Source organism: Balaenoptera ricei, chromosome 1, assembly GCF_028023285.1.
Source record: "Balaenoptera ricei isolate mBalRic1 chromosome 1, mBalRic1.hap2, whole genome shotgun sequence".
Lineage (NCBI taxonomy): Eukaryota > Metazoa > Chordata > Mammalia > Artiodactyla > Balaenopteridae > Balaenoptera > Balaenoptera ricei.
Window position 1 is genome coordinate 192816569 of NC_082639.1, and position 20939 is coordinate 192837507.

General features: G+C 62.8%; 1 protein-coding gene across 8 annotated transcripts; it reads left to right on the forward strand.

The window, feature by feature from the left end:
• Positions 1–1799: 1799 nt before the first annotated feature.
• Positions 1800–18135, forward strand: GPR37L1 (G protein-coupled receptor 37 like 1). 8 transcript variants are annotated; one of them, XM_059943455.1, is made up of 9 exons: positions 1800–1932; positions 2230–2457; positions 8110–8327; positions 9133–9589; positions 11250–11425; positions 11873–12172; positions 12439–12506; positions 12610–14526; positions 16852–18135. In XM_059943455.1, exons 8-9 carry the CDS (start codon positions 13753–13755, stop codon positions 17656–17658), a joined length of 1581 nt encoding a protein of 526 aa, XP_059799438.1. In that variant the 5' UTR covers positions 1800–1932; positions 2230–2457; positions 8110–8327; positions 9133–9589; positions 11250–11425; positions 11873–12172; positions 12439–12506; positions 12610–13752; the 3' UTR covers positions 17659–18135. The 8 variants fall into 8 exon arrangements, with proteins under 8 accessions (XP_059799438.1, XP_059799430.1, XP_059799440.1 ...); XM_059943447.1 differs by lacking the exons at positions 1800–1932; positions 2230–2457; positions 8110–8327; positions 9133–9589 and having other exon boundaries at positions 10356–11425; positions 12610–12738; positions 13121–14526; XM_059943457.1 differs by lacking the exons at positions 1800–1932; positions 2230–2457; positions 8110–8327; positions 9133–9589 and having other exon boundaries at positions 10356–11425; positions 12610–12738; positions 13168–14526.
• The last annotated feature ends 2804 nt before the right edge of the window (positions 18136–20939 follow it).

Here is a 20939-nt window from a genome sequence, read left to right on the forward strand (position 1 = left end):
TGGGAATTAGCTTCTGGGACCTAGCTTCTGGGACCGAACATCAGTGGTAAAGATGAGAAAGGGTCCTCAGGGGCCTGTATGGTGTTCCTTCTGAAACACTGGGGTGATGTGCATCACGCAGGAGATGGATGGTCTGAACACCGAGCTGAGAGCTGTCTGTCCTGACCGCAGGGCTGGGGCCTGCCAAACAAAGCCTGCTCCACTGCAGCTGCCTCTGGACCCCACCAGCCCTTATCTCCCCAACCCACCTCAGCAGGGACCTTCCTCACCCCTCTCCCTTCCCCATCCCCTTTAAAGCAATCACAGGAGATGCCTGTTCTGCACAGTAACATTTTAAGTGTGGCTCACGAGTGCAATCCCCTAACCACCCCACAACGAGTTAGAGCATCTCCTCAGTTTCCCTGGTGCTCTGTCTCCCTGACGTCAGCCAGGGTACCTGATCCCGGAAGCCCTGCCCAGGGTGTGACGTCACAGGGCTGGACCGGCTCTGCTGGGAGGATGGTCCAGCCTCTGTGCCCCAACGGCATGTCTCTCCCTCCCTAAACCTCTCTCCTCCTCAGGCCTGAGGTCGCGGGTCTGCTGTCCCCCGCTGCTGCTGCGTCTGGATTTGGGCGCTTCCCGGGCTCCCGCGACCCCCCAGCTGCCCTCGTCCCAGACCGAGGTCGTCACTGCCGCGCCAGTCTGCCTGCTTGGCTCCCTCAGGGCCACTGTCTTTTCAGTTCCGTTCCCTGGGGGCTTAGCCCACCCTGTGAGGCTGAATGATGGTCCTGATACAGAGCGAGGTGCCGGCTGGATCCGCCTCGAGGTCCAGGGTGGATGGTTGCCATGATGACGCCTCCTCAGTCCCCGTCCCCCTCTCTCCCGCCTTACGAAAGCCCCTGGAACAGGAAAGGCCTCCCCATCCCAGTGAGGACTGTGGAGTAACACAGCCCCTGCCCCCGGGGGGTGCACGCAGCCCCGGGGGTGTGGGCAGCCCTGGGACACCCTGCAGGTTTGAGGTTCACGTTTGCTCGTGTTTGGGAGGAGGGTCTTCAGGTCTCTGCCCCTTGACCCTGGGCACCTGGGGCTGGGGGTTCACTCTCTCACTCACTCTGGGCCCCCCAGGGACTCTGGGATTTAGAGACCCTGGGAGTTTGATTGATGGAAATTTCCTCCACGTTCCTATTGAATTTCTACTGAACTCATCTTTGTACGTTTACTGCCTTTTGTTCTCGGCCCTCAGGGTCCCGGAGAGGAACCTTCCTCGCGGGGAGGCTCTGCCGCCCTCACAGCCAGCCGAGCTCTTTCTCCCCGACAGGTCTCTCTCTCACTGCCCACCCCCCATCCCCCGTGGCCCCCGCTGGAATGGAGCTCTCCATCAACACCCCACAGCACAGCTGGGAAAGGACCACAGGGAAGGGTAACACGAAATCCTTGGCTGGCGAGACAGGGCCTCCTGTCCAGGCCTCTCAGGCGTGGGGAGACTATAACATTTATTCTTCAAACGCAGACACTCTGGCAGGTGACAGGGGCACTACGAATGACCAAGACGGGACAGCAGCACACAGCGCGGCTGTCCTGGGCTCCTGGGCTGTGCGGTCAGCCAGGGCCTCTCCCAGGCCCAGATCCCAGAGAGCCCGCTCCTCGTGCATTCGCAAAGGTTTCCTCTTCCCTCTGCAGGGAGCTTAGATGCAAAAGGTCCCTGGCTCAGGGAAGCCTGCAGTCAAATGTGGGAGGTGACGGGAGGTGGAGGTGACGGGAGGTGGAGGCGGCGGACGCTGGGATCAGAAAGGGGATAAGCCCCGCGACAAACAGCAAGAAGGAAGGAGCAGAGAGAGCGCCCGGGAGCCCGCAGGAGGCCCTCATCCCCCCGGGGACGGGGACGGGCCGGCCGTCTGGGTGAGCCTCGGGCTCCGCGGGAAGGAGAGGTTGGACTGAGCAGCAACGGCTCCGGTAAGAACAGCAGCCTGTGAAGAGGCGCGGAGAGGAGGTGCCTTGGTTTCGGGGTAACAGAAAGCTCCGTCCTCCTACTGCCACCCCGAGTGCCCTCTTCCGGAGGGCGCCCGGCTGTCAGAGTCGGTGGCTGAGTAAGCGGAAGGCAGGGACCCTACACTGTTCTGAGCTTTGGCTTATTAATGCTAGAGTCCCCTTCTGGGACGTTCCATCGTCCAAAAATTGAGCCCTTGTTGCCACATGCCAGGCCCTGGGCCGGAGTTACACACAAGTCATTCCACTTAATCTTCCCAGCAGCCCTGCGGGGGACCTGTTTACACAGGAGGCTCTGTGAGGCCAGACACCTGCCCAGGGCTCGGCTGAGGTGACAGGCTGAGATCTGCTAGAATGACCCGAAACTCTGAATTCTCTGGATTCCACTGCTCCTAACCACAATACCAGCACAGCCAGGGAAGGCCCGACTTTATGCTACTCATGACTTGGCCCGGGAGCTGACTCAGTCGCCCGTGGGAGCAGCACCGGGAGGTGAGGGGAGCAGGAGGTGGGCAGCAGAGAGGTGCCTACGAAGTTTCGGGGGGCGGAGCTAGGTCTTGGGCCGATGCAAACTCAGATCCGGGTCCCTCCGCCCCGCTCTCCCCCCGGGTGGAAAGTTCCTCCCAGCAGAGCTGGTCCAGCCCAGCCCATGACATCACACCACTGGGTGGGGCTTCTTGGGACGGGGGACACCCGGCTGACGTCAGTCCAGTGCCCAGAGCAGTCCTGGGGCTTGACCGCATCTCTGTGATGACTGCAATTGCAAGTCTCTTTCCCCAGCGGGCAGTGGGTCTGACCCGGGCAGGGCAGGGCAGGCCTGCTGGAGTTCTGTTCCCGGCTCTGGGATCTGAACCCACAGCTCAGAAGTCCTGGGACCACTACTATGCTGTGTGTCTATAGACAAGTCACTTGCCCTCTCTGGGCCATCTCTAGGGTGCAGCCGCCTAACTCGATGAAACAAAGAGGTTGTAGGAGAGATTTCTGAGGACCTTTCAGGAGTCCCAAAGGAGGGAGTGTGGGCCTGGACCCGCCAGTGTCCTGGTCCCCCACCCTCCCTCCCGCTCCCCTCCCTGGCGGCCGCAGAGCGAGAACGTGACTCATGCGCTCCCGGCACCCAGTTTCAGCTTTGGCCGCCCCAGCCCCGGGCCTTTCCTTTGCTGTTTACTCGCAGGAGCAGGTGGACCTGGGTCACCTCACCGCGGGCGGGAGAGACGTCGGGCTCCGAGCCCGGGGACACGGGCGCCATCTGACCCCATCCCTGCGGGTGGCCTGAGGCCGGCACGGGGGTCTGGCTCTCCAGCAAGGGGAGAGATGGGAGGGGCAAGCGGAGGGTGCCGCCCGCCAAGGCCCCTCGGCAGGTTTCGCCCTCCACCCGCTACCGCCCCCGCCCGGTGTGGAGTCCCCGGCTATCTGCTTGTAATCTCTCCCCATCTTCCGGCCTCTGTGGCCATCGTGGTTTCAGTTGTCACATGCGCAGGGACGCACACACACACACACACACACACACACACCCCAGAGCTGCTTCTCAATGTTGAGCTGGGCAGGGCAGACCCACCCAGCCGTGCCAAGAAGGGAGGGCAGGGTGTGTGTGGTGGGGGCAGGGGGCCAGCAGCCCAAGTGCAGCTGGGGTGGAGGAGGGTCAGGAGAGGCGCTCGGGAAGCCTGGAAGCTGTGGTCAAGGGCCGTGAGTCTGGGGCCTGGCTCGGCCGCCACCTCTCCCTATGACCTCGGTCACGTCATTGCTCTCTTGTGCCTCATTCTCCCCGTCCGTTCAAGGCGGGGGCTCACTGGGTGAGCTGGGGGCCTTCACGACCCAGAGCCAATAGCTCCTGCGTCTCCGAAGGGGGACAGACACTGTCGGCTGTCGTGGAACAGGCGAGAGCTGGCCGTTCCCGTGTGGGCGGCCCGAGACAACCTCCGCCCCAGACCACAGCGCGGGCGGCAGAGCCGGGCAGGTGGAAAATTCCCCCTGGCCTTCTGCCCAGACGCTGTGCCCGCCTGGCGGGCGGGAGCCGGGCCTAGGGTACCAGCGGACAGTCTGGCAGCCACAGGGAGCTGGCCAGGGCCTCCCCAGCTCAGTGCCCACCCCCGCCAGACACAGAAATTGTGTTCTGCTCAGGTAGGCAGACAGAGGGGAGGAGGAGTGATGGCGAGGCTCTCGGTGGTTTGCTGAAACCTTGGAGCTTCTCAGAAGTTGCAGGCCTGGGTCAAGGTGGTTGTTCCAGCCCCTCCCCGTCCCCAAGACGAGTGGCCCCAGGACCCTAACGGAGGCCTGGCGGCTGCAGCTGTTGAGCAGTCAGGCAGACAGAGGGCTTTGTCAGGTGTGGTGAGGCGGAGTCCCTGTGTCTGCTCCTGCTGGCCGCTGGCCTCCACCTGGTGACCTTGGGCAGTGCACGTCCCTGTCGAGGCCTTGCTTTGTCCATGTGGGACCGGGGACAGCCGTCAGGCCCGCCCTCCTGGAAGGGCCTGGGAGGTGAAAAGCTCTGTGGGTGCACGTGACGTGGGACTGGGAGGCAGGACGTGTCCCCTGGGCCGCAAGCCCAGGGGTCCCTTGTGTCTGAAAAGCCAGGGTGCGGGACCTTTGCACCTGCCTCTCTCCTCCTCTCTGCCAGAGCCTCAGAAGATTGCCAAGTTACCATGACAACACCTCCCTGCCCATCTCCCTGGAGGCCCTTCCCAGAGCCCGGAGCTGGTTTCTAGAATGTTTACCCACAAACATTTTTATGCTGCTGGTCAGTTCAGGTGGGTCTTCGGGAACTGAGGAAACCCCTTTGTGGCTTTGCCAGGTTTCAGTCAGCTGGCAAGCTGGCCCCTCGAATCGCTCCCACGCGGGGCCGTTGGACCCGGGTGGGCTGCAGTGTCAAGGCGCGGCGAGGTCGAGGTGAACCCACGCCCCGCCAGGAAGACTACCCAGAGGGCATGTCCCACTGACCCGGAGTCAGCAGTCTGCGAGCGCCACTGCCGACACGGGGAATATTGTCCGTCTGCGCCGGCAGAGAAGGCGGTAAAGATAAGGCAGGGCATGACCCCGGCTCCATGACAGCCAGCGAGCCTGCTCCAGGAACCCAACCGCCGTGACTCACTGACAGCCAATCAGGAGGCTGGGCCAGATGCCTCTTCCAGCCAGACACACCTGTAACATGCCAGCCATCTGTTGGACCACACCCCTGCCCCAGCCGTTCCGGAGAGAAATATAAATCTCTTTTTACAGCTGCATGTGGCGAGCTCTGTGAGTCTGCCATGGAGGGCGACACACACTGCCCCGTACTGAGCACAGAGGCCCACAGACGCATACACGCGCACCTGCACAAGTGAGATGGGTGCCCCCTCCTGCCTCTGCCAGGGCTGCCGCCGTCTCCATTTCCCTCCACCCCCTGGTGGAGATGGGCAAAGGGAAAAGGTCCAGCAGGTTGCGGTGTCCAGTGCCAGCTTTCTGTGGACCGTTAGGCCAACAGGGGTCCAGAATTTTCCCTCATCCTCTGAAAAAACAAAAAACAACCAACAAAAGCAAACAGGCAAAAAATCAACTCGGTGTGGTCCACGGAAGTTCCTCTAGGGAATTCTGGGGTTGGAAGGGACTGAGAGTTCCCCTAGCAAAGCCACGTTTCACAGGTGAGGGCCGGGGGCCAGTGAGGGTCCTCCCCCCAGGGGAGGCAGGGGGCCCGTGCTGTTGGCCAGGGTGTCGTGTCCAAGTTCCAGGAGCCTGGCCAGACTTTGGCCTCATGGGCCCACCCTGGAGGGCGTCCTGGGCAGTGGCAGTCAGACACCCCCAGAGGGAGACCTGGAGAAAGGCAACGCATCCTGGGACAGGCCGAGGGCCAGGAGAATGGGATCTCCTGTCGGTTCCGCCGTCAGAGGACCAGGCTGAGCCCAAGGGCTGCTGCTGGTTCATACGAACGTGGCTGCATGCGGAGGGATGTCCATACAGGGAGACGGGCACAATCTAGGTCGGTTTCGGGGTAACCCTGGGGGGTTGAGGAAACGCACACTCACATTTTCAAGACCCCTGGTTTTGGGGTGCTTTTGTTGTGAGTCCTGAGCCCTGAGCACGGCCTTGGCTGAAGCCAGCGCAGCCCCGCGGTGCTGTGTAGGAAGTGACACTTAGCGTCAGGATGTCAGGGGCTGCGCTGGGACGGGGGTGGGGCCGGGGCCGGGTCAGCGGGCACCTGCCTCCCTGAGTCTGTACTCATGTCGGCGGCTTCAGCAGAGGACCTCCTCCCAGCTCCTAAGATTGAGGACGCCATCCAGTCCAGTCTGCAGACCCGCAGACTTTGTGCTGGTCTGGACAGTAGAGGGAAAAAAAAAGCGAGTCCAGGGGGAATCAGGAGGGGGCCAGATTCGACCCCCGCAACCAGGGACGTCCAGAGGTGGGGGGTCTTGCCTGGGCCAGAAACCATTCTCTTCGTCCACAGGTTAAGTCTCACCCTAGGTCTGGGGCAGCTGGCTTGGCCCTGCTTGTTCCTGGGAACAGAGCCTGGGCTGCGATTCCGGGTGGGAAAGACCCGGCCGCGGTGAGGGCTCCGAGTTTGTCCTTAGCCTCCCTTGCATACAGGGAGGAAATCCACCCCGTCTTTCTCCCCTCCTTTGAAGCACTGCCCCCCTCTTCACCCCAATCTGGGCAATGACTGAGTAGGGCATGCAGTGACTTTTCACCCTAGGAGGGGCCCTCAGGTGCTGGGCTCCTGGCCGCGTGGCCCCAGGGCCCTCAGCACTCTGAGTCACAGCCCGTTTCCAGGCAGGCGGGACGGCAGGCCCAGGGACCTCCCAACACGGGGGCTCCAGGGGGACTGCAGGCACATAAGGGTCCGGGGCCACTTGAGGATGGCTCTTCTTGGGACCAGGGGATGAGGTGACTGTGAAGGAGGAGGTGGACATTGATGAGGAGCCCACTGTGTGTCGGGAACGCCACTTAGCCCTGCAGTTTGATGTTCAGTACAACACTTTGAGGTAGGGTTTACAGCCAGGAAGGCTGAGGGCCAGAAGGTAAAGTGACTTGCCCCAGGCTACACAGCCTGAACCCTGCGTGCCTCCGTCTCATGCTATGTCCGGACCACCCACCCACCCCAGAGCGGGAGGAAGTCAGAGCAACTCTTGGGCTCAGAAGGTCCCCGGAGCAGAAGTCGAACCATCCTCCCTCAGCACCCCAGCCTGTGCCCTGATGCCAGCCGGGCAGGTGCCACCCGGGTAGGGCCGAGCCCTCCTCCTCGGCTCGGCTCCGTGTCCCTTTGTGCTGAGCCTGGCTGGCAGCTTGTGGCAGGACATCAGGGCAAGAAGGCCCAAAGGACACGGCCAGGGCACCTGGCAGTGAGTAATCGGCTTGTCTCAGCCCCGCCTCCCGAGGCTGTGTGAGTGGGAGGGGGGCGCCAGTGCCAGCACCTGGGGGCGAGGGGCGAGGGGCCTGTGCTGTCTGGAGCTCACCTGTCTCCCAGACACTCACCCCCCAAGCAGAAGCTGCAGTGGCTTCCTGCAGGCCCCCCTGTCACAGTCACAGCCGGGCCTTGGCTCTCCCCGAAGATTTCATTCTGACCCTCCCCGCCCACCCCAGGGCTCTGGAACCAGGTTCCAGACTCCAGAGAGCCCTCTAGCTGCCCGAGGATGGGAACCCTGTAGAGGCTTCTGTAGGGAAAGCTACAGAATGTGCAGGGACTCAGGTGCCCTCCTGCCCGGGATCACTTGGGGAGGGGCAGACGGGGAGGAACAGGGCGAGGGGTTGCCCTGCATGGGTTTCCCAGGCTCCTCCAGCCTCACCCCACCCTTGCCCTGCCCCTCAGTTCCTGGTCTTGAGATGCTGGGGGCCAGGCTCCCTCCTCCCGCTGGGTGACCCTCTGCTCCACCAGCTGGAGGGATCTTTCTGGAATCAACCTTTCCTCCCCACCAGCCACCTTCCTGCTGGAACTTTGGCTCCACCTCCTTTCTGCCAAAGGAGCATCCCCTCCTCCACCCGGACTCTGCTCCAGGAGAAACCCCTTCCAAGGCTCGTCTCTAGGAAGCCTTCTTTGATTCCCCAAGACCGGCTGGTTGGCCCCAGCGTTCCCGTTCTGGTCACCCTCACACACCTCCACCTGTTCTACTCCTTATGGATTTGAATTTATGTCTGCTGACCGCTTCCCCCACCTGGATCCTGGGTGTGTTCTGTCTCCTCCAGGGGACAAGTGGATTTTCCTGGAGTCACATTTCTAATAAAGGAGCAACTTCCACGTTCGAGCCGTCTAAAACTGGATGGGGCTGCCTGGGATGGAGTGACCTCTTCAAAGATGGCTGGTTGTGCGTTAGTAACAGGTGCTTTTGAGTCTGGCACATAATGGGCATCAGTAATCATCTGTTAAATAAAGGCCAGCACGACTCACTCGCCTCCAACAGTGTGTAAGTATCTTATAAAAATTTGGGATTTTGCTCTGATGGGGCCAGCCAGTTGGGTCCCAAAGTTATGCTGTTATGGGAGGGTCCTTACCGGGAGACGCTAACCTGGAGGGCCATCTTTAGGTAAGAGGACCTGACTTCACCACGGGAAGAGAGCATCGTCTATGGTGAGCTCAGGGTGCCGAGTGCTGGCCGGAGCTCAGCGGAGGTGCCCTGGGGTCTGGAGGGCGGGATGACACGTTGCAGGCCAGATTATCGGTTCCTCATAACAGGCTGTGCTTATCTCACCGTGGCATCCTGAGCCCTTCCCTGTGTTTGAGCATCCCAGCCTTGCCTTGGCTGGGCTGTGGGAGACAGCGGGGAGGTGGGGAGACCTGATTGGCACCTGACAGTCTCGGGGAGCCAGCACCATGCTGGGGAGAGGAATAGCGAGTCCCAGGGAAGGAGCGTCTTGGGGTGGTGGGAAGTCTTCCCACTGACCATCTGGGCCGCTGTAAGTCTTCCTTCTGTCGAGGAGGCCAGGGGTTTCCTCGCCCCAGCTCCTTCACTGAGGGGAGGTTGGGATCCCCGAGCAGGGAGGACTTGGTGGGTAGTTCTGTGCCTCTGCTGACGGTGTGTTCTTTTTTCCTTACACACACGTTCCAAGCAGCTCCTGGATGCCAGGCGCTGAGGAAGCAGACGGGGAGACAGGCCCTGCTCGTCGGAGTTGGGTGGGTCTGAGGTCCAGGAGCTCCCCAGGGTCAGCATTCCCTGTGTCTGCCCCCTCCTACAAGCTCAGCCTCCATTCCACCCTGTCTGTTCCACGCAGCGGGCGTTCCTGACGCACTGCATCGAAATCCTCCGGAGGGTTTGCTGAAGCGTGGGGTGCCGGTCCCGCCCGAGTGTCTGCTTGAGCCAGCGTGTCAATCAGCTCCCCAGGGCTGGCGATCCAGGGACCACACTTTGAGAAGCACTGACGCTCATGACAGTGGAAACCTCGCCTTCACAGTGCCCGCATTCTACTGAGACAGCATCCTTGGGAGGCCTCAGGTGCCGGTGATACCCCCGACCTTTTACCCAAGAGAAAACTGAAGGGCAGAGAGATTCCAGGATGGCACGACACCCTCTCCTTTTCCCGTGTCCTTCCTCACAATTTATAGTTATGCTATTTGGGGGTTAGTTTTTTCAGTGGCTGCCTCCTTCCTTGAATGTGACTCTCGGGGGGCAGAGGTCATGCCCATGCTGTTCACTGTTTCCCGAGTGTCTGCGACAATGCCTGGCACACGGTAGGTGCTCAGCGGGCATTTGGACGAGGAATGATGACTGATGGCTGGCTCGTCCCAGAGTTGGGAGCGGGTCCTGACCCTCTGACCTTTATTTTATTTTATTTTAAATGGTCATTGTTTTTTTTTTTTTAGAAATTTATTTATTTATTTATTTATGGCTGCGTTGGGTGTTTGTTGCTGCGTCTTTGTTGCTGCGCACTGGCTTTCTTTAGTTGCGGTGAGCGGGGGCTACTCTTCGCTGTGGTGCACGGGCTTCTCACTGAGGTGGATTCTCTTGTTACGGAGCTTGGGCTCTAGGCATGTGGGCTTCAGTAGCTGTGGCTCGCGGGCTCTAGAGCGCAGGCTCAGTAGTTGTGGCGCACGGGCTTAGCTGCTCTGCGGCATGTGGGATCTTCCGGACCAGGGCTCGAACCCGTGTCCCCTGCACTGGCAGACAGATTCTTAACCCCTGCCCCACCAGGGAAGCCCCCCTCTGACCTTTAGAAGCACACCTAACCATGGCCCTTCACCTGTCCCCCAGTGCCCCTGGGCCCCAGGAGCCCGGAGCCCAGAGGGCTGGCACAGTGGGGTCCCGAGGACACCCCACCCAGGTCTGGTGCCAGCTGGCAGGGAAGGGGTGGGGTGGGGGAGGGCTTGTCTCAAATTTGCCCCCCTCCACCTCTTCGGCTGCCTCCTCCCCCTCTGTCCTTCAGTTTCCAAATCTGTAAAGTGCAGATAATAACAGCATCTGCCTCGTGAGGCTGTGGTAGTAAGTGAGTTACCATGGCAACAGCGCATCCTCATCTAGTGCTTCCTGTGTACCAGACGCCGTTCTAGCGATGGACATAGACGAGCCCATTTAGTCTGTTACCGTCCCCTCGTTACAGCCAAGGCCCAGAGAGGTTCAGTACTCGACCAAAGTCACACAGCTCGTAAGTGGCAGAACCATAGAAGAAGTCATATCTGGACTGTGTGGTTCCGTTCGCTGGACAATGCCGGCTAGTGGAACTTGCTCAAGAAAATGTCAACTCTGAACTGTCTTCTCGGGCGGCACCTCCCCGGCAGCCCCAAGGCCCTCACCCGCCTCCACGCTGCACGCCAGGGGACAGCCCCAGCCCCGCTCCCACCGCCTCCCGCCCCAGGACCTTCCCGGCGGCCAGCTCGCTGGGGAATTCCCAGGGAGGAGGATGGGGAATTCCGGGGAAGGAGGAGAGACGGTCCTAAGGGCTGGGAAATCTTCGCCTTCTGCGTGGCCTGCCTCTGAGTCCAGGACAGGAGTCTCGGCTGGGGAGGCCGACCCGTGAGGGGGCCGAGTTGGGCACCCCCAGGAGGGTGGGGTGGAATGGCAGGTGCATCTCCACAGCCCCCGGGGTCGGCCCGGGGAACCCACCCGGTGTAGGACAGCCGCAGGGTCTGTGGGCAGGGCTCGGAGCGCAGGCAGCCCTGAACTTCCATCTCTGAACATCTGGTTCCACCTAGTGGCCTCTGACATCCCCATGCCCCAAAGAGCCAAGGGAGCCCAGGACTGGCAGACGGGGTGCCCTTGCAGCGGCCAGGGTTTATGGAGCTCCTGCGCCGAGGTGCAGTCAGTAGGGAATATTCAGAGCAGAGGGCTGACGGGCTGGGGTCGGCGCTGTGTTGGTGTGTGCCTGGCCCTGGCGCTCGACTTCTCTGGTTGCAGTTTCCACATCTGAAAAATACGAGAGTTGGTGTAGAGCCTCTTCAGGATCCCTTCGGAACTTCTGTCAGGCTATGCAAAGGAGTGGCTAAGAATTTCAGCTTTGCAGTTGGACAAACCTGCAATTTGGATCCCAGCTGTGTGTCCTTGGGAAAGTTACTTTACCTCTCTGAGCTGGGGTAAGAATGTAAAGGTGAAGTATGATGATTCTAGCAAGCGGTTACCGTGGCCTGGCACTGGCGAGGGCTCACCACATGGATGGTGATGGCTCTGTTTGCCCGAACCACCACGAGGCAGGTGGTGGGTTCCAAGGACAGCAGCTAAGTGCCGGGAGCCGCAGGTGGGAAGGCGCTGACTTGCTGCGGGGTGGGCTGGGGGGCAGCCCTCCAGGATTCGGGAAGCACATTCCGAGGGTGGACCCCAGGATGCTCAGGCCGAGGGCGGGGCACTCCGTGCATCTCCTGCAGTCCTTCCTCGGCCCTTTCCTGAGGCCGGGGAGGTGGAGGTAGGAGGCCTGGCCTCCCTCCGCCGTGGAGGCTGGGGTGGTGACAACGAAGGGGCCAGTTTGGTCCTTGTCTGATCTGACTTCTCGATGGACCTCTCATCTTCGCTGTGACACTCTGAAGCCTAGACAAGCCCGGCCCTGCAGCCCACATGTCCCTGTCCCAACACAAAGAATAAACGAGAAGAAGGCAGAAAGGTAAGATCTTCCAAAAGCCCAAGATGCTTCCCTTATCTTGTCTGAGGGTGCGTGAGGTTTTTTCTTCCTCTTCCTCCTCCTCCCCCTTTCCCTGGACCCCTGTTTTCACACAGCACGTTGGGCCTCCGGGTAGGACAGAGCTTTCTGGTCAGAAGGTCTTCTAGGAAAGTCAGTTCTGGGTTGGTCCCACTCCGGGAGCCCTGGCTGGTGTCTGCTGACTGACTATGTGAGTTACCTTTGACTCTGGCCACCCAGATGGCCCGCCTTCCCTCTCTGGCCTCGAGAGAGCGGGAACCCAGCCACTTCCTCTCCTCACTTTCTCTTCGTCTTCTCATGAGTGTGGGAGCTCCTGGGGCCTCACCCTGCGCCCTCCCCGCTAAGTGTCTGCACACCCCTGGGCAGCCGCAGCCCCACCTCAACCCCCGTATCTCTGCATCCTGCTGCAGCCTTTCTCTTAGGCCGCAGGTGACTCTTTCCTGCATCTCTACCCAGACCACTCACCTGCACAAGCAGAGGTTTTCGCCCAACCTCCCACCAGACTCCTCACCTTTCCTGCCCAGGTGAGTGTCTCGCTGTCCACCGCAGGCCTGGGCTCAGCTTTGACCTGTCCCTCCCACGCACAGCCTTCGGCTTTCCTGAGCTCCGTTTCTCACCATCTTCTAGACAGCTGCGTCTCGACAGGTGCCCCTGCCCCAGGCTGCGTGACCCCAGCCGCCGTCAGGGACCCTCCCCAGGGATGTGCTCAAGCCACGTCCTCTGCTCAGCAAGCCGCAGCCCCCCAGCTCCTCCAAGGTAAGGCGTACGCCCCGGGCCTGGCGTACAAGGCCCTTCCCTGTCCTTCCTCTTCTCGCCTCCCAGGCTCCTCGCCCGCACGCCCCTCGCTGCTCCCTTGCTGCCCGCCTTGCTGTCCTCGCTGCACCCTGCTGTCACACCCCCGTGGCGTTGCAAGTGTTGCTTCTTCTGCCTGAGCACGCTTCCTTCCCTGTTGGCTGTCTGGGGAGCTTGAAGCCGCTCTTCAAGGTCCATTTAAAAGTCGCCCCCTCTGGGAGGCCCTCCAGGTGCCTCCAGGCTCCTTTGGGCTTCCTCGGCGGCTGGCCCCTTGCTTTTCATAGCATCCATCCCTGAGCTATAATTATTTATTTACATATTTATTCCCCCCTGCCCTGCACTGAAGGCTCCTTGATGGCAGAGGTCTTTTACATTTTTGTACTGAGTGTCTAGAACCCAGCAGGTGCTCAGGAAAGACCTGTTACTGCAAATGTCCATCCACCTTGTGTCCGGATCAGAATGCGGTGCTTTAAGTTTTGGGCGGCTGCTCCTTCCAGGGAAACTTTGTGTGGTTCGCAGGAAGCAGGTGGACCCGTGCCCACCTAGAACAGCGATGGTCAGAAGGTCTGGAGTCAGGCCCAGGCCCCGGGCCAGCTGGGCCAGGTTTAGCTCTGAGTGACTGGCCACCTCTCTAACCCGAGACACGGGAATGAGGGCGCTCGCCCCGCAGGGCCGTGGTGAGGGTTCATCCAGAAGCCGGCTGAGCGCGGGATCTCATCAGGTTCAGTAAACGACAGCGACAGTGATTATCCGGTCTGCTGAGGAGGGGCCGGCGCCCTGCCTCCACCCCACCCCGCCCCCGCCCCGCGCCCCCAGGACCCCAGCGTCTGAGGCCGGGGGCGCCCGGCCTCTGGGGGCCCCACAGGTCTGAGCGCCGCTGCCCGGGGGCCCGGGGAGGCGTGTCCTGCGGATGGCACAGAGCGCCCTGTGTCCAGCAGAGGGCCCAGCCCTGCCCTGCCTGGTGGCTGAGGGGTGGGGATGGAGCGGGGTGCTGGAGCCGGCTGGCAATGCCAGACGCCCGATGGGGGCGGGCCCACCAGCCAGCTGCCCGTCGAGTCGGCCCTGCACTCGGTCCGGCCTCGCCTCCGCTCGTGGGCAGCCACTGCCGCTCATCCGGCCATGCGGTGGCCGTGGCCTCTGGCCATCTCTCTCGCCGTGGCGTTAGCGGCGGGTCCCGGCAGGGTCCCCGGGGGCGTCCCCCTGCGCCGGGGTGGTCGACAGGCCGCGACCCAGGAGCAGCCGAGCCGGTCCAGGCGTGGCACCGAGGAGGAGGAGGAGGCCAAGGGGGTGCAGCAGTACGCGCCCGAGGAGTGGGCTGAGTACCCCCGGCCCATCCGCCCCACCGGGCCGCAGCCCACCGAGCCCCAGGTGGCCGCCAGCGCCCACCCGGACTGGGCTGTGGTCCCTGGGGGCAGCAGGCAGGAGCCTCGGGGCAACACGACGGGGACGCCGGGCCGGCGGCTGCAGATCCAGAACCCCCTGTACCCGGTGACGGAGAGCTCCTACGGGGCCTACACCGTGCTGCTCCTGGCCCTGGTGCTGTTTGCCGTGGGCATCGTGGGCAACCTGGCGGTCATGTGCATCGTGTGGCACAGCTACTACCTGAAGAGCGCCTGGAACTCCATCCTCGCCAGCCTGGCCCTCTGGGACTTTCTGGTCCTCTTCTTCTGCCTCCCTGTCATCATCTTCCACGAGATCACCAAGCAGAGGCTGCTGGGTGACGTGTCTTGCCGGGCTGTGCCCTTCGTGGAGGTGAGTGTGTGTCCCGCTAGAGCCCACGGGGTTGGGTGGGGGGGCGCTGCCGGATGTGGGCTGCGAGGGTGCACGAGGCCCCGCAGGCCTGGGGCTCTGTCTCGCTGCTTCTCCCCCAAGACAAATGCAGGATTGGCTCCTGGGAGCTCTCAGGTACCCGAGCGAGCAGGCGGGTGTCAGGGCCCTGGGGTCAAGTCTGTATCCACTCCCGGGAGTGCAAACACGGAAGGAAGGAAAGACCCTCCCTCACTGCGACCCTCGTCGCTGCCATCACCATCAGCCGCCTCCTCCATCCTCTGGAAGGAGACACCTGGTTCTGGGGCTGGAGCTAAAGCTGGGGCTCTAGTGTCAGCTTCTGTCCCTGGCATATTGGGGTGTCCCTGGGCAGGTCACAGCTCCTCTCCCATTTCACTGTCTCCTGACCAGAGGGTAGACCAGTTGGCCCTCCAGCTGCGGCTCCAAGGTGACCACTGGCCCCACCCCTGGGAACTTCCACACTGGGCTGAGCACGTAGGTGTTGATAGATGTGTAGATCACACGGATACAGCTTAATCAAAACAGTGCAAAAATATACCAATATGTGTGCATTTACGTGGGACACAGCAAGGCCAACATGTCTGCCTAGGAACAGGAAATCAGGCTGCAGCCTTTTTCATGTTGCTTACGTTGTGGGAGGAGGAATAATGAGCGCTGGGGTGACTGTGGCCTCCCTCCCCCCAAAGGCTGCTTTCCTCCCGAGAGAATGGGAGATGCTGAGTGAGCGGGCAGCCGGCCTGGGTGGGGAAGGAATCAGGATCAGCGTCTGGACACCGTCCTATTCCCAGCTCTGCCCCCGTCCCGTGACCTAGCGATGGTTTCATATCCGGACGGACTCTCTGAGGCTCAGCGGGTGGCACAGCCCTTTCCTGTCCTTCCCAACCCAGGGAGACCACCTAACGGTGGCCCAAAGTTGCTCAGACCTGAAAGAGGCCCTCCGGCCGGGGACAGCCCTTGCATCTTAGTGACCTGGCGCTCAGAGCCCAGGAGAGCTGTGGGAGGTCAGACCCAGGGCCTTGGAACGGGGCAGACTGGGTCAGAGCCCGGGCTCTGCTGAGTGGCCGTGGTTAGCCACTTAACCTGCCCAAACCTCTGCTTCCCCCTCTGTGAGTCGGGGCTGACCGCCATCACCATAGCTGAGTGAGTCCCTGAAGGCTCACATGTGTGACGTCTACAAAGGGCTTCGAACTGAAAGAATTCAGTACGTGGTGGATTTTACTGAGAAAGGTCTAAGACCCCTGTGAGCGCTTGTCTGCATGGAGCTGGTGGCCGAGGAGAGCCCGGCCCTGCCCCCTGCCCGACTGTGGGTCCCAACACACCTGATACGCAGGCCGCGGCCTAACCCCCTCCACGGCCTGGAGGACAGAGGTGACCCCTGAGCCCTCCCTGGAGGCTGGGGTGACGGGTGAGAGTGGAGGGACAAATGCACCGCCCAGCACCCTTTTGTGGGGAGGCCCCAGGAGACCCCAGGAGGGAGCAGGAGGCAGCTGAATACAGCTTGGGGCCATTTTTGAGGTGTAGGAAAGGAGGGGGCGTGTTGTTTTGCCTGAGCCCTGGCCTGGGGCCTGCCTGGAGAGGGGGTGGGAGCCAGCTGGAGAGGGGAGTGCGTGGACGGAGGGGAACTGAGCACAGCCCTGAGTGTGCCCAGACATCATCTGAGCTGGGAGTACCCCCAGCCCCGTCACTTCTCTCTGGCACTTTCCTCCCTGCTGCTCTGGCTTCCTCTCTGCTCACAGGGTGGTTTTCCTGTGTGCTCTGTGAGCTGCCTGCGGGGAGGTGGGCACAGGCCTGCCTGGAGGGGCTGCTTCCCCACTCGGGCTGGCCCTGGGCCTCTCCGGGCAGGGTGAGGAGGGCGGGAGAGTGTGTGCCCTGTGTCCCCCAAGGCCACTCCCCCCATGGACGTGGTGGGTGAGGCCATCCAAGGACCCGCAGGCCCAGGAGCCCTACGTCTCTGTCCATGTTTGTCCTCAGAGATGATTTCCCAAAGTCTCAGGAGCACAAGGGGCTGTAGGGCCCAGGTCGCTCATCCCTGGGCCCAGAGGCAAGGCAGCGGGCGGCGGGAGTCGGGCGGCCTGCAGGGGAACCTCAGCTCTGCCGTCCACCAAGGCCCTGGTCCCGCCTGAGCCCGGTTTGTCCCGTCAGACGCTGGCCGTGAGATCTGAAATGCCCCTGAATGGCGGTGCCACCACTGTCCTTCGCACACCTGCCGTGCACTTCCAGTCTGAGCCAGCCCCTCGGTTGCCTGGGGCTGACCCCCGCCTCTCCCCCACCCCCCACGCCCCCCTGCAGGTCTCCGCTCTAGGCGTCACCACCTTCAGCCTCTGCGCCCTGGGCATTGACCGCTTCCACGTGGCCACCAGCACCCTGCCCAAGGCCAGGCCCATCGAGCCGTGCCCGTCCATCCTGGCCAAGCTGGCGGTCATCTGGGTGGGCTCCATGACGCTGGCTGTGCCCGAGCTCCTGCTCTGGCAGCTGGTGCAGGAGCCTGGCCCCGCTGCGGGCCCTGTGGATGCGTGCGTCATGAAGCCCTCGGCCCGCCTGCCTGAGTCCCTCTACTCGCTGGTCTTGACCTACCAGAACGCCCGAATGTGGTGGTCCTTCGGCTGCTACTTCTGCCTGCCCATCCTCTTCACGGTCACGTGCCAGCTGGTGACGTGGCGGGTGTGGGGCCCGCCCGGCAGAAAGCCGGAGTGCCGGCCGGGCCAGCAGGAGCAGCGCGAGGGCCAGCTCAGCAGCACCGTGGTGGGCCTGACCGCCGTCTACGCCCTCTGCACCCTCCCCGAGAACGTGTGCAACGTCGTGGCCGCCTACCTCTCGGCCACGCTCACCCGCCGGACCCTGGACCTCCTGGGCCTGGTCGGCCAGCTCTCCCCCTTCCTCAAGGCGGCCGTCACGCCCGTGCTCCTCCTGTGCGTGTGCCGGCCCCTGGGCCGCGCCTTCCTGGACTGCTGCTGCTGCTGTTGCTGCGAGGGCTGCGGCGGGGCGGCGGCCACCGACGGCCCAGATGCCAAGCTCCAGACGGGGCTGTCCGCCCCTGTCTACTTCCACAAGCCCCGGGAGGCGCCACCGCTCCTGGCCCTGGGCACGCCCTGCTGAGGCTGGCCGGCCGTGGCAGGGGGAGCTCTGTCCAGAGATGGACTTGGTTCCCCTGGCTGGGGTCTGGGTATGTCGGAGCCCCCTGGCCGAGCCCCTTCTCGGGGGCCGGCCCGCCCGTCCTCTTGCTGGGGGGCGGTGATCCTCCAGGTCCTCAGAGCTGCCCAGAAACTCTCCATCCCGCCGGCTGGGAGCCAGAACCTCACCTGGTCCCAGCCTCACTCTCCCCTCTCCATCTGGAGCCCGACTACACTATACTTTGCCCCTCTCGGCATCGCCCATCCTGGACGGGGGCCTTGGGGGCCAGCAACCGGGCTCTTCTCTGCACAGGATGGGCCCAGCCCTGGAAGCCTCCTCCAGGTGCCGTCTCTTCTCCAGGAGCATTTCTCTCTCTGTCCTCCTCCTTCTCTGACGTACCCTGGTTGCCCTGTCCACCCCCCCAATCCCGGTCAGGTGCTCCCCCGTAGAAGACCCTTCTTGGAAAACAATAAACTAGGTAGAACTACCCCTGTGCCCACGGGCCTTTCTTGTGCCACATCCTGGCAGTGCCCAGATGCACCTGGGCTTTGCCCTCCTGGCTACCTTTGGCCCTTCCTGGCCTGTGGCTGGTGTCCTGTCCAGCCTGGGGCCCTGTGGCTTTGAGGGCAGAGTGGACGGAAGGGCTTGGGAGCTGGGGCACTGTGTCCTCAGGCTGGCCTGAGCCCAGCCGTCCCTGGGAAGTAGAAGGCTGCAAGCTTATCTCCCCTGGAGCCCCCGCCGCTCTTCCTCCCTCCCCACAAAGCCCCCATTCGAGGGCAACCAGCAGCCTGGGGGGCTTCCAGCCTCTCTGACTCTGAGAGCTGCTCTTGTTTGGCTTCTTAGAACAGACTGTTTAGCCTACAGACGGCCCAGCTGCCTGCCCCCGCCCGCCACTACCCCGCCCCCTTCCCGGCAGCCAGAGTTCCATCGACAGCCCCACAGAGCCTTCTTTCCTCTCTCTGGTCCCCCCCAGCCCAGGGGGCCCTTCCAGAGGCCCCTTAGCCCCGTCCGGGCCCAGCGAAGTTGGCATGAGGTCAACCAAAGGGACACCTCGGCCTAGGCCACAGACCACTCTCTGTCCTGCAAGCCCACCCTTCCCATCTGAAGCGCAGCTCAGGGTCCCGCGGAGTTCCTGCTGCCAGCTCTGCCTGGATCACCTGAGCAGGGCCGGGGAGGGTCCCCAGGGCAGGGCCAGGGAGGCACAGGCATTGCCTGGTGCCCTGGGCTCCGTTCCCCTCTGGCCACCCCACCCATACCCACTGGCTTCAGCCCCGGACCCAAGCCTCCTTCCCCCACTCCTGCGGATCTTAATGGCCTTGTTCTCTCTCCCTGGCACCCACCCCCAGGACGGGTGATGCCAAGAGAGAGGGAGGCCGTTGCTAGGCGATGGCGCTGCTGGGCGCACACTCTTTGTGCTGGAGAGACACCCACCCGTTTCTCGGCCGACCGCTGCCACAGTGACCAAAGCCCCCAGCTCTGTCTGCAGCAACTTAAGACGGTGGGGGGAGCAGGCTGGAGAGGAGACCAAGGGCAGGCTTGCAGTGCTGAGGTGACCAGGGCCCTTCCCTCCGCATCCCTCCCCCTGACTTCCTCTCTCCCCCCACCCCAACCCCAGTCCCAGATGCACCAGCAGCCTCCTATGGGATGGAGGAGGGGGGCCAGGGTGAAGGCAGGACGCGCAGGCTGAGGATGGGAGGCTGGGGGCGGGGAGGGGGCACCGCCGCATCCTGTTTGGGGGCTCTGCCACAAAGCGGCCCCTGCCCCTCCCTGCGGCTCCGAGGCCCTGCCACCACCGCTGCCCTGGGCCCCGCCAACGTGAGTGGCTTGCAGGATTAGTCAGCAGGCCAGCGGGCCTTGGGAAAGAGCCACTGTCTCTCCGGCTAGGCCAGCTGGGGGGACAATGCAGCATTTGTTGCTTAGGGGTCCTGGGCTTGGGGTGTGGGGGCAGCCTGGCAGTGGTGGGCAGTGGACTTGAGTTGGGTCTTTAGGGGACCAACCCTGAGCCCTGATGTCAGCCAGGTGGGAGACGGGCCAACCCACTGAGCCCCCCTGACCCCGTCAGCATGTGCACCTTGCACTGAGAATTGCCTCCCTTGGGCCGGACTGGACGCAGTTACTGGACCCCATCAGTTAAACAGGAATAACGCCCCCTCACAGAGGCCTGGAGTCATCGAATGAGACAAGATACATAAAGCTCCCGGCACGATGCCTGATGCCTGGCACCTTCCTTCCCTCCCTCCCTTTGGGGGTTCAGTCCTCCAGAACTGCAGAGCAGGCTTGGCCAGGCAGTGCAAAGGCCCCCCCCCCCCCAGGATGGTGTACATACACACACAGTCTGTCCTACGAAGCACCTGCTGTGTGTGCTGGGTGCCGGCACTGGGGCAGAAGGGTGCCTGCTTGCTGGTGACCAGCCCATCCTGTCTCATCTCGTCAGAGGACGCAGGAGGCAGGAGGCGAGAAAGGCAGGTCATCCCTGAAGCTCCCCATCCTGCTCGCCAGACCAGTGCCTGTTGGTCCTGTCCCAGCCTCCCAGGCCATGGCATCTCCAGCCACCTCAGCAGCCAGGAGAGCCCAGGGGACAGCCCGGCCCCAGCTTCGACCTCCTCGACCAGGGGGCACGTGTCCTATTCTTCAGGGGTTGGAAGGAACCTAAAGTCATCTAGCTCCCTTCGCCAAATTCCATCTGCTTTCTCTCCTCAAACTCCCCGGCAGTGGGGAAGCCCTCTCCAGGCAGGCCATTCCTCCCTGCGGTTCTGATGACCACAAGGAGGCGCCAAGAGGACGCACCAAGGAAGGGCCGGCGAGCTCAGAGCCACCAGGGCAGGCCCTGCTCCCAGGACCGTGGAAGTGGCCTCCTCCCTGCAGAGGTGCGGCGAGAAGGGGTGGAGCCTTCCGCAGGGCCGCTCCATCTCCGGGCTGAGGGGAGCCCAGGGGGCGGGGCTTACTGTAAAAGTGGGTCAAGATGGCCCCGGACTTGGGAAACAGGGCGCAAGGCTCCGAGGCCACGGCTGCGGGCAGAGGGGACCAGCTCTAGGGGTGGAGTGGGCTGGGAGGGGCCGGGGGTGGGCAGGGAAGGGAGGGCACGGCTTCTCCCGGGAAACCAGCAGCCGGGACACCAACAGAGGAGCAGCCAAGGGTGGTAAGCCGTGGGCTCTGCAGGCCCGGCACTGCCCCCGCACCGCCCAGGACAATTCACCGGCTCCGCCAACTCTGGCTGCAGGTGGGGGCCTGGCCAGACTCCAGGAAGCAGGCTCCGTCCCGCACAC

Bases quoted from the DNA above. Each gene is read 5' to 3' on its own strand.
- GPR37L1 (XM_059943455.1), top strand. From the start codon at position 13,753: ATGGAGCGGGGTGCTGGAGCCGGCTGGCAATGCCAGACGCCCGATGGG. The intron at 14,527-16,851 runs GTGAGTGTGTGT...GCCCCCCTGCAG, and splicing joins GGGCTGTGCCCTTCGTGGAG to GTCTCCGCTCTAGGCGTCAC.